The sequence below is a fragment of the Tenebrio molitor genome, chromosome 1 (genome assembly GCF_963966145.1).
Source record: "Tenebrio molitor chromosome 1, icTenMoli1.1, whole genome shotgun sequence".
Classification (NCBI taxonomy): domain Eukaryota; kingdom Metazoa; phylum Arthropoda; class Insecta; order Coleoptera; family Tenebrionidae; genus Tenebrio; species Tenebrio molitor.
Window position 1 is genome coordinate 1,341,105 of NC_091046.1, and position 11,385 is coordinate 1,352,489.

Below are 11,385 nucleotides of genomic sequence, written 5' to 3' on the forward strand. Positions count from 1 at the left end.
TGTAGATGTGGATTGGGGACTTGTGGTTAGGTTGGCACTACCAGGAAAAGTAACTAGGCGCGCTCATAAGATTTATTTGGAATTTATGACAGATTTCTCACTAAAGTACAGTTTTAAGTTTTAAGCGACCTTGAGATTGACAATCCACATCTAAAACGTTTTTACTATACAAAATGGATAAAGTGAAAACTCAAGTGTTTCCTTGATGATGATATGAAACGATGACTATATAAATCAGTCGCCGCCACCTCGCCGCATCGAACTCGACCACGAACCACCAAGATGAAAGCAACTCTGCTCACCCTGTTAGTCCTCCAGTGCGGCGTGGCCATCCGCGGGGCCCAAATCTTCGCGCACATGATGCCCTGGTTCGAGACCAAGGACAGCAACAACGGCCAGTGGGGGATCCACTGGACCATGGCGAACCGCAACCCCGACAACGTCGTCGACGGTAAGCAAGACATCGCCTCTTTCTACCACCCCGAGATCGGCGCTTACGCATCCGGAGACCCCACCGTGATCGACTGGCAACTGGGAGTGATGAAGACGTCCGGTATCGCCGGAATATTCCTCGACTGGCCCGGAACCACCGAGTACGCCGACTACCCCAAGAACAAGCAGAACTGCGAGGCCATCATCGACGGTACCAGCCGAGCCGGTCTCCAGTTCGCCATCGTCTACGAAGACAACAATCTGAACCTTGCTGGGGTTCCCGACAAGATCGCACAAGGCACGGCCGACATGCAGTACCTCCAGAGCAACTACTTCAACAAAGGGAATTACGTTCAACTCGACGGGGCTCCGCTCTTGCTCGATTTTGGACCCCAAGCTCTGACCGATGGAGGTCAGTGGGACCAGATTTTCTCCCCCTTGGACCCCAAACCCACTTTCTTGACGCTCTGGTACCAACATCAACAAGGGGGTCAGTTCAACAAAGGGGAGTTCGCTTGGATCTACCAGGATTTCATGGATGGACTGCAAAACTGGTAATACACTCGGTACCAGCCGACAAATCTTGTACGGCGGTGGTACTGTTTCAGGTACGCTAATGTGGACCTCCCGACCAAGATAGGTGTGGCCTACCCCGGTTTCAACAGTTTCTACGAGCAAGGAGGTTGGCCCGGACCCGGATTCACCATCGAATTTGGAACCAACACCTTCCAACAGACGATCGATTTGGCCGTCGCTAACACTGATGTTGTCCAGGTGGCGACCTGGAACGACTACGGGGAAGGTACCATCATCGAACCGACCGAAGAGTACGGTAACCAGTTCGTCGACATCGTGAGGTCCAAATCGGGGACCAAATACACGAAAGAGGACACCGAAGAGGTCACCAACATCTTCTTCTTGAGAAAACAACATGCCAACAATGCCACCATGTTGGACCATCTCCACCAGAGATATCACACCCTCATGCACAAGTTTGATTAAATTCGTGATTGGACTTTGCAATCACAATATTATGAAATGTAAAGTGCTTAGAAAATAAACACTACCAACTGATAACTGGGTCGTTATATCTTTAGAACCTGTCGAAGCAATTAGGAAATCTTGATAAGATTTGAGTTTTTAATTTCCTAATAAAAACAATTTTGTTATCAAACAGATCCTACTGAAAATAGATCAACAAGTTTACGGGATTAGCATCTCAAGTGAAATAGTTATTTTCATATGAGTAGCGCTGTCAGATCACTTTTCAGGCATGAGGCCGAAATTTGAGGCACGAGGCGTCAGCCGAGTGCTGCAAAACAGGCCGAATACCTGAAAAGTGACAGCGCACGAATATTGAATAACATTTTTCGTGTTCGCGGTGAAATGGAACAAATAATCACTGACATTATTGAGCCCAGTGTACAAAGTGTCGGTGAGTGCCAAATGGTTAACGGGGGACAATTTCAACATTTGTATTAAATTTTATTGTTAAACTTAGATGTTTGTTTGTTTTTGTTTTAGGTTAATTAAAACTTTTACATTAAAAATGAAATTAAATTTTTGAAGTATAATTTGTCATTAAAAAAAATTGTCGTGTAAGTTACCAATTTTTTCCGTTCATCGGTTAGGTAGTAGGTCTATCAGAAAGAGAAGAAAAAAGTGGGGGTTGTTGTCATTTAAAAAAAAATGGTGACGTCATTGCGCAAAAACCAATGACGCTGTTTAAACAAATTACGCGTCACAGGGTGACATTTTTTAAAATAAAATTGCCGTGTCCGAGCGATTTTCTTAAAAACATCACATAACGCTATTATGATAATTTTGTTCCAAACTTTGTTCACGCTGTATATCTATTTAAAGAAAAGATCTGATACCTGCTTAACAAATTCTAGATTCTATCTACAATTGTTATTATGATAACGAAACGAGCTAACGTGCACGTTTCTGTCGTTAAAATTGAGAAATTCTGAATATTTAAACAATAAAACAATAAAAAATTCCAGTGTTTTCCTATTATCTGAAGTATCACTTCAAGTTCAGAACTGGTTCTTTTTGTACGTTCTGTCTTTGAAAATACTACTATGTGGGCCTGTTCAGGACAGTAAGTAGTTATAGTATTTTACAGTCCGTTAGGATAGCCTTTACGGCCGAGCCACAGATTTTGTGACACGAGCTCGCAGAGCGAGTCGAATAATATCGGCGAGGCAGTAAAGGCCCTAACGGACTTGTATTGTACAAGTTTTTGTAATATCTCTACGATTCATTCACAATTATCAGCGAGACCTCGAGGGTATGAGTAAATTATTTAAATAATTTTTAAATGCAAGCGATATTGTTACAATCAAGAATGTTTAGAAAATAATACAAAAGTTTGTGATAAGAGTTTTAAAATCCTTAAATTGTAATAAAATACTCAAAAGAGGTGATAAAATGGCTGAAGAAGGTAAAAAAATAATTGAAGGATGTAAAATGATTGAAGAAGAATATAAAAAGTTTGATACATAATTCATTACTTGAAAATCTGACTCTGACTGCAAATGATTAAAGAAGGAAATGAAATAATTAAAACAGGTAAAAAAGATCTCAAAAGAGGTGATAAAATGGTTGAAGAAGGTAAAAAAATTATTGAAGGACATAAAATGGCTGAAGAAGAATATAAAAAGATTTATAATGTATTACAGTTATCTACTACTTATTCAAAACTTGGAAGCTAAACATACAGGGTGTCTTAAAATTATCGTATTCCGACTTCGGCGCTAGTAGGGGACATTCTGTTGACCAAGTAAAAATGTTTAAAAAAAGTTGCTGTCACTTTGAAAAAAATATCAAAGTTGCCAATATTTGTTCAAAAGTACCTGATTAATATTCTAGCTATGTTGTACTTCCTTTTTGAACAAAAATTGGAAAAATAAAACTTATTTTTTCGAGATAAAGCTGGTTTTTCAAGAAATGTCTTTTCATTTATATTTTATTATTTTACATAATCATCCTCACCATATTTCAAAATGAATCTCAACCATTTATATTTTTTTATTTGAAGAAAATGTGATGAAAAGTTTGAACCTTCAGACCCATATATCTTTGTAAAGACCCCTTCTATATTTTTTATTTTATTTTTTTTGAGATTTTTGAGATTTTTCCTTACAAGACCCCGACTTGGAATACGTTAATTTTGCGACACCCTGTATAGTTCAAAATCACTATGACCAAGCAAATAATTAAAAAAGGAGATAAAATGATTAAACAAGGTAACAAAATGATAGAAGAGGGCAGTAAAGAACATAAATGTGGTTGGGAAAAATGTAGAAATTGTCATAAACAAAAATAAAACATAATGATAAGGAATAGAAAGCTAAAGGATGTGAAATGGCTGTACTGTAATATATCCTGATAGAAAAATTGAAGATAATAACTTTTGGATTTATCAATGCAGTGAATAGAAAAACTGTAATAAAAAACCACTGAATGATACGAATCCATTTGAATATGTTGAGTGTGGTTCTAAAAAACATCAACTAAATGCACTTATGCAGAATAGTTATTTGTATATCAAGGATGCGAAATCGTTCTTTGACGGACCGAGAGAAAAATTGTCGCCGAGGCCGTTTAATTATTAAAATGAACACGTAAAAAATATTTATTCTTTAGACTATGCAGGAAACAGGAATTCATGTTTCGAATTTAGTTAAGTATAATGGGGTCCATTCTGTATTTTTTTAACAGCCTGTTTAAATTTAAGAACCTGTTAAAGTATTAAATATGTTTCTCTGACTGGTCATTGTCATGATTACGAATTTTTAGAGGCTGTTAAAATTAACATGTAAATTACAGAATAGACCCCAGTATCTCATGATTTTTAACGGTAATGTTAATTCTAACATTAATTTTAAAGAACTCACTAAATAAGATAATATCAACGTTTCTTGTTCGTTCTTGTCGCCGCTTTATCGCTCATCGTAGCTCCAACATAAACGTACCCTTGGGCAAGAAGCAATCTCGCCAAGCATGAATACATGGGAAATATGCAGAAATGACAAAGAAAACTCAACTTTTGATTTTTTTTATTGATGTTTAAATTGAATTAATTTTGTGTAGATATGTCTAATTTTATTCGGAACTTGATTATTTTTATTATTTTCATGATGCAATCGTATTGTAAAAAATGTACGCAAAATTAAATAAACTAATTGTACAACAGGATTGTTGACAGGATGTCGCTCTAAAATATGATAATTTAAATCATTAAATAAATGTTTAAAACCTAATAATTTAACAATATTAACAATGTTCCCGGAAGTGTTATATTTTTGACCTCTGAAAACCCATTCAGCAAATTTTTATAACACTGCTAACGGTTCAAGAAAGCCGCCTTTATTTTTTGTATTTTTTTTTATTGGTAAGCTATTTTGCTCATTTAAAACACGCCTGAGCGTATATAAATCGAACTTTTAAAAACGCGCGTTTTTAAAGTTTCCATGGCATCATCAACAATCCGAGAGGACCGGAGAAACGTGAAGTCTAAATATTAACTTATTAATGATTGATCTGACAAGAGTACCTTGTAACGTCAAATAAAATACTACTAACAAACGTTTCAAAAGCTTTAATCAAATATTCAACAATCTTAATCTTTTAAATGAATGTGAATAATATACAGTGTGAAAAAACTTTTTTTGTGCTTAACAGGCTTAAAAATGATAATAGGGGTTGCTTTTTGTGGGTGTCAAACGGCGAAGGTGACGATATACTCAGAGGATGAAATAGGGGTGAAGCGGCAAAGGTGAGGGTATTTCCAACTCGAAAAAACTGTCTTTTTTTCTTAACAGGGTTGAAAATGGTAGTAGGGGTTGGTTTTTGTAAAATTAAAGTAGACAGTAATTTTCTTCTTTTTTTGAAGATCAAGTGTACAAAATTTCATCATGATCGGAGTAAAACTGTAGATTTGCATACAAAATATACAAACAAACAGACATTCAGTTTTATATATATAGATTAATTATTCCTCCAGTGCTGCCCATATTGAATAATATTTAAACAATTTTATTTCAATTAATTGTAAGTTACGCATTTGTGAAACGAAATATCGCTGCCCTTTTTTTGTCTTTCTTGGCACCCAAACACGGAACAAGAAACAACCATGATGGTTATTGTGCATTAATAGATCAAATAAACTAATAACAACACTTTAAAATCTTCGATGTTCTCCGGAAACCACCTGTTAGCCAGGTCGAGATGCGTTTAACGTGCTTTATGCCTGCTTGTCGGACCTCTCAAACAGATATCGCGATCTCTCACTCATGCCTCCCTCCATACTCCATAGCTCGATGATAATAAATAACCGACAAATATTAGTTGCAAAATTGATTTGTCATTTCCTTCTTGCCGATGTGAGGATACAAATTAGCGCTGTCACCTTGGCAAGATAATTATCTTAAATTCGTTTTTTCCCGGTCAGATAAACTATTAAGTACCGGTAATAAGTGAAAAGTGATTTTTTTCCCTATCGGTTAGAAATGTAGGCTGTGGATACCTCATTTGAGGTGAGAAAATTCAACTTTCTCGCTAAGGTAAGAAAGTTAATCATGAAATGTTTATGGTAAAACTGTACCAAAATACAAATGTCAAAAGTGTCAAAAGTGAAATAAGTTATTGATAAACGAAAGCCAATTCAATAAAGCAAGTTGGTAAAGTCCATTCATTTTGTATTAAAGTTTTCAAGGTCAAATAATTTAAATTTTGGCTCTGTAATTATGTTTTGTAAATAGTGACATGCATCTAACCAACATAATGTGATTTAGCAATGCTCAATTCAACGTTTACGGTGTTTACCGGCATATCATTATTTACAAAACATAATTAGAGCCAAAAAATAAAATTATTTGACCTTGAAAAGTTCAATACAAAATGAATGGACTTTAGATCAATCATATAATCTGGGAAATAAACAGATAAGCTAGGTAGGTACTACAACTTCTCTTTATATCAAATTTTCGAACAAACGTCAAATCTTCAAATGCGATGACAAGTTAATTAAACAAATAACTCAGCCTACTATTCAATTCTCAAAATTTTCGTTTTAATCAGGAATATAACCATCTTTTTTAACTTTTTTCAACGAAGTTGTGCCGGTAGGGAAAAAAATAGTATTCAAACCTTGTTAAGAAAGTGCCCTTGCAGACCTTAGGCACTTACAAACCTCGCCTACGGCTCGGTTTATAATCTTTGCCTGCGGTCTGCAAGAAAGCACTTTCTTACCTTGGTTTGAAATATACTATTTCATTTGAGAACTAATCCCTTTAGTTTGAAGTAAAGGTTTTAGAAGATAAGAGTCCTCAAAAAGCAGCAAGGATGTGATTCAAGATGTCCTATGATAGCCCGTTATGGCGTAGAATAAAATCTTCTTTTTAAAAACAAAATGCGATCGACGTTGAGCACTTGAACTCGCTGCTCAAGCTTTATCAGACATTTTGACGAAATGAATTGGTCCAATCACAATCGCAAATCGTGCTATAAATTGCAACAAAGCCGATGTTTGTCTCCATCGAAATGAAAGTCCTACTTGTTGCCATTTTCCTTGCGGGATGCGTCCTCCTGGTCGGGGGATACCCAAACCCCGAAGTCTTCGTCCACATGATGCCCTGGTTCGAGACCAAAGAGACCAACAACGGTACATGGGGCCAACACTGGACCATGGTCAACGACAACCCCGACAACGTCACCGACGGCAAGCAAGACATCGCTTCGTTCTACCATCCAGAAATTGGTGCGTACGCTTCTGGCGACCCTGACGTCATCGACTGGCAGCTGGGGGTGATGAAAGCGGCCGGAATCTCCGGAGTTTTCATCGACTGGCCCGGTACCACCGAGGCGTACGACTACCCCAAAAACAAGGAGAACTGCGAGGCCATCATCGAAGGTACCGAGAGAAACGGACTCAAGTTCGCTATCGTCTACGAAGACAACAATCTGGATCTGGCGGCGGTACCAGACAAGATTGGACAAGCCCAAGCTGACATGGAGTACTTGCAAACGAACTACTTCACCAAGGATAATTATGTCTTCGTTGACGACACTCCTCTCCTGATGGATTTCGGGCCGCAGGTGTTGAAGAGGGAGCAATGGGATGAAGTTTTCGAGCCGCTAGACCCGAAACCGTCGTTTTTGACCTTGTGGAACCAACACCAAGAAGGTGGGCAGTATTGTAACGGAGAATTTGCATGGGTTTGGGTAGATTTTATCGACGGATTGGACCGTTGGTCAGTATTACAATAATTAGATACAAGTAGCTCTACCTTGATGATTTGTATCTCAGGTACGTGACTCAAAGGGTACCCATCAAGGTTGGTACCGCCTATCCAGGGTTTCAACCATTCTACACAAACGGGGGTTGGCCAGGACCTGGATATTTCATCGATTATGGCGTTGAGACGTTCCAACAAACTTGGAATCTAGCACTGGAGTACACAGAAATGATACAGATTTGTACGTGGAACGATTATGGAGAGGGAACCATAATTGAGCCGACCTTGGAGTATGGTACTGCATTTGTGGATATAATACAAGAAGCTACGAAAAGTCCGTACACTCATCAGGATTTCGAAGAGCTAACGAAGATCTTCCATTTAAGAAAACAACATGCAAACAATGTTAGAATGCTTGAGGTACTCACAGAAAAACACAATGCCATTGTACACAGATATGATTAAGTTTACAACGATAGAAACAATAAAGTAACAAAAACACCTCTAGTTTATTACTCATCCATAATTAATAAGAGTCGAATTGTAAAAAATGAATTGATTAAAAAGTGGACCATAGCTTGGGAGTACCTAATGCTACAATCCTTGAGGAACTGAAACAGCAGTACCATGCACAAAATCAGAAAATAGAGTTGTTATTGTGTTTATTAGCGACCATGACTTGCCATTTTCATAACCTATTAAATGTGGTACTTTTATTTCTAATTTTAGATACTAAAAAATTTGTGACTTCTTGAAATTATCTCTAGTACATCAGCGCAAGATAATTCATTATTAATAGAAAGTTTATTTGTACTTCGCAATAATACGACATGTTTATATAAATACAAAATCCTTGAGCGTCTTCTCAAAACGTTTCTGGCCATGAAGACGCTCCCGCTCTCCTCGATCCTCCTTTTGTATGCCCTCCCCACCCACGGGGTGGAAGTTTTCGTGCACATGATGCCCTGGTTCGAGACCAAAGAGACCAACAACGGTACTTGGGGCCAACACTGGACCATGGCCAACCGCAACCCCGACAACATCGTCGACGGAGTCCCCGAGATCGCCTCTTTCTACCACCCCGAGATCGGCCCGTACGCCTCCAGCGACCCCGACGTCATCGACTGGCAGATGGGAATCATGAAAGCTGCGGGAATCAGCGGTATCTTCCTCGACTGGCCCGGTACCACCGACGCCTTCGACTATCCCAAGAACAAGGAAAACGCCGAGGCTATCATCGAAGGTACCAAGCGAAACGGGCTCAAATTCGCCGTCGTCTACGAGGACAACAATCTGAACCTCGCGTCCGTTCCCGATAAGATCGCGCAAGGGGTCGCCGATATGGAGTACCTCAAGAGCAACTATTTCGCCGAAGACAACTACTACCGAGTGAAGGACGCGCCGCTTTTGCTTGATTTCGGACCACAAGCGTTGCACGACAACGAGTGGGACCAAGTGTTGGAACCTTTGGAACCTGGTACTACTTTCGTGAGTTTGTGGAATCAAGGACAGCAAGCGGGGAATTTTGTTGAAGGGGAGTTTGCTTGGGTCTGGGCGGACTACGTAGACTCGTTGATTGTTTGGTACGTTTTCATCACAACAAAAAACACATAGATGGGTACTCAATATATTTTGTCTAAAAAAGGTACGCCAACAGAAATGTATCGGTCAAGATCGGAGTGACCTACCCTGGGTTCCACGCGTTTTACGGCGAAGGCGGTTGGCCTGGACCCATGTTCTACATTGAATATGGGGTGGAAACCTTCACCAGGACCTGGGAGATGGCTCTAAATAACACCGAAATCATACAGATCTGTACTTGGAACGACTATGGTGAAGGTACCGTCATCGAACCTACCCTAGAATACGGTACTCAGTTTGTGGACATCATACAACAATCTACTGGGAGTCAATACACTCCTGAAGACTTCGAAGAGTTAACCAATATCTACTTTATGAAAAAGAAACACGTTGACAATCCTTCCATGCTTGACCGACTTAGACGACAACATCACGCTATCGTACGCCGATTTGACTAAATGCAGTTCTCATGTTAGCACATTTTGCATACTTTCGTTTCAAAGAGAAAAAATAAAAAATCCAAAATTTCGAAAATGCGTTGTTATCATGTAGGTTACCCCAAAAAAAAACCTATATCAAAAAGGTTAAAAATAAATTATCTTTAGTCGAACACACAAATTTTCGGAGCACTGTCAAGTTTCAAAACAGTACTGTCACCACTTGGTATTATCTCCCTTCCTTTATAAAGGCAAAATTTTCCTGAATGCTGAATCAGGTTGTGGTTAAATTTGTTATCTGTTCATTATCTGCCTTTCTGCTTGGGTGAAAAATGTTGATCGTTTATCGGCATCAAGGTACTTCTTGAAATTTGACTATCACCTCTTCACTGGTGCAAAACATCCACTATCTTCAAGTCGTTTTTCGAGGACGTGATTTAGATCACAAAGTTCCTATATAAACACTTCAGATCCAAAATCTCGTCAGAATACAATTCCAAAATGAAGGTGGTACCGATTTTGATTGTTCTCTTCTACTGGTTTCTTTGCACCAGTAGCTTAGAAGTCTACGTCCACATGATGCCCTGGTTCGAGACCAAAGACACCAACAACGGTACTTGGGGCCAACACTGGACCATGGCCAACGACAATCCCGACAACATCATCGACGGCAAACAAGACATCGCTTCTTTCTACCACCCCAAAATCGGTCCTTACGCTTCTGGCGACCCCGACGTCATCGACTGGCAGCTGGGGGTGATGAAAGCGGCCGGAATCTCCGGAGTTTTCATCGATTGGCCAGGTACCACCGAGGCGTACGACTACCCAAAGAACAAGGAAAACTGCGAGGCCATCATCGAAGGTACCGAGAGAGCCGGTCTCAAATTCGCCATCGTCTACGAAGACAACAACCTGAGACTGGCCTCGGTGCCGGATGTGACCGGTCAAGCGGTAGCCGACATGGAGTACGTCCAAAACAATTACTTCACCAAGGACAATTACGTTATGGTCAACGGTGCTCCCCTTCTGATGGATTTCGGACCCCAAGTGGTACTGTGGGAGCAATGGGATGACGTTCTTGCACCGCTGGACCCCAAACCGACGTTTTTGACGTTGTGGAACCAGCACCAGCAAGGTGGTACCTACTGTCAAGGTGAATTCGCCTGGGTGTGGGTGGATTTCATGCAAGGACTGGAGCGATGGTGGGTACGAATTATTTTTCGATTAGGTACTACACATGGTACTCGTCTAGGTACACTACGCAAGATGTTCCGGTCAAGATCGGAGTTGCCTATCCAGGTTTTCAACCGTTTTACACCAACGGGGGATGGCCCGGTCCGGGGTACTTCATCGACTATGGTCCCGAAACCTTCCAACAAACCTGGGATATGGCCTTGCAATATACTGACATCATACAGATTTGCACTTGGAACGACTACGGAGAAGGTACCATTATTGAACCTACAGAGGAGTACGACACCACCTTCGTAGACATCATAGCCCAAGCTACTGGAAGCAAATACACCCACGACGACATCGAGGAAATAACAGATCTTTATTTCTTGAGAAAACAACATGCCCACAATGGTACCATGCTCGAACAACTCCGACGGCAGTACCAAGCTATTACGCATAAATACGAATAAATAATGCACTCGCATTTGTGTATTATTTATTTTACTCGTTACCTA

General features: G+C 39.8%; 4 protein-coding genes across 4 annotated transcripts; all 4 read left to right on the forward strand.

Moving 5' to 3' along the window:
• The first annotated feature begins 204 nt into the window (after positions 1 to 204).
• Positions 205 to 1,509, forward strand: LOC138129842 (uncharacterized). Its single transcript, XM_069046153.1, has 2 exons — positions 205 to 986; positions 1,041 to 1,509. The coding sequence occupies exons 1-2, from the start codon at positions 283 to 285 to the stop codon at positions 1,432 to 1,434; spliced, it is 1,098 nt and encodes a 365-aa protein (XP_068902254.1). The 5' UTR covers positions 205 to 282; the 3' UTR covers positions 1,435 to 1,509.
• A 4,325-nt stretch (positions 1,510 to 5,834) lies between these two features.
• Positions 5,835 to 8,177, forward strand: LOC138131029 (uncharacterized). Its single transcript, XM_069047788.1, has 2 exons — positions 5,835 to 7,691; positions 7,748 to 8,177. Exons 1-2 carry the CDS (start codon positions 6,964 to 6,966, stop codon positions 8,139 to 8,141), a joined length of 1,122 nt encoding a protein of 373 aa, XP_068903889.1. The 5' UTR covers positions 5,835 to 6,963; the 3' UTR covers positions 8,142 to 8,177.
• Positions 8,178 to 8,530: 353 nt separating this feature from the next.
• LOC138131039 (glycoprotein endo-alpha-1,2-mannosidase-like protein) lies at positions 8,531 to 9,791 on the forward strand. The gene is made up of 2 exons (XM_069047798.1): positions 8,531 to 9,259; positions 9,322 to 9,791. The coding sequence occupies exons 1-2, from the start codon at positions 8,559 to 8,561 to the stop codon at positions 9,713 to 9,715; spliced, it is 1,095 nt and encodes a 364-aa protein (XP_068903899.1). The 5' UTR covers positions 8,531 to 8,558; the 3' UTR covers positions 9,716 to 9,791.
• A 388-nt stretch (positions 9,792 to 10,179) lies between these two features.
• Positions 10,180 to 11,354, forward strand: LOC138129851 (glycoprotein endo-alpha-1,2-mannosidase-like protein). Its single transcript, XM_069046164.1, has 2 exons — positions 10,180 to 10,896; positions 10,947 to 11,354. Exons 1-2 carry the CDS (start codon positions 10,196 to 10,198, stop codon positions 11,338 to 11,340), a joined length of 1,095 nt encoding a protein of 364 aa, XP_068902265.1. The 5' UTR covers positions 10,180 to 10,195; the 3' UTR covers positions 11,341 to 11,354.
• The last annotated feature ends 31 nt before the right edge of the window (positions 11,355 to 11,385 follow it).

Excerpts from the sequence above, each read along its gene's own strand:
- LOC138129842 (XM_069046153.1), top strand. The coding sequence starts at position 283 with ATGAAAGCAACTCTGCTCACCCTGTTAGTCCTCCAGTGCGGCGTGGCC. Across the intron at positions 987-1,040 it reads ATGGATGGACTGCAAAACTG|GTACGCTAATGTGGACCTCC; the intron begins GTAATACACTCG and ends GTACTGTTTCAG.
- LOC138129851 (XM_069046164.1), top strand. The coding sequence starts at position 10,196 with ATGAAGGTGGTACCGATTTTGATTGTTCTCTTCTACTGGTTTCTTTGC. Across the intron at positions 10,897-10,946 it reads ATGCAAGGACTGGAGCGATG|GTACACTACGCAAGATGTTC; the intron begins GTGGGTACGAAT and ends GTACTCGTCTAG.
- LOC138131039 (XM_069047798.1), top strand. The coding sequence starts at position 8,559 with ATGAAGACGCTCCCGCTCTCCTCGATCCTCCTTTTGTATGCCCTCCCC. Across the intron at positions 9,260-9,321 it reads GTAGACTCGTTGATTGTTTG|GTACGCCAACAGAAATGTAT; the intron begins GTACGTTTTCAT and ends TGTCTAAAAAAG.
- LOC138131029 (XM_069047788.1), top strand. The coding sequence starts at position 6,964 with ATGTTTGTCTCCATCGAAATGAAAGTCCTACTTGTTGCCATTTTCCTT. Across the intron at positions 7,692-7,747 it reads ATCGACGGATTGGACCGTTG|GTACGTGACTCAAAGGGTAC; the intron begins GTCAGTATTACA and ends TTTGTATCTCAG.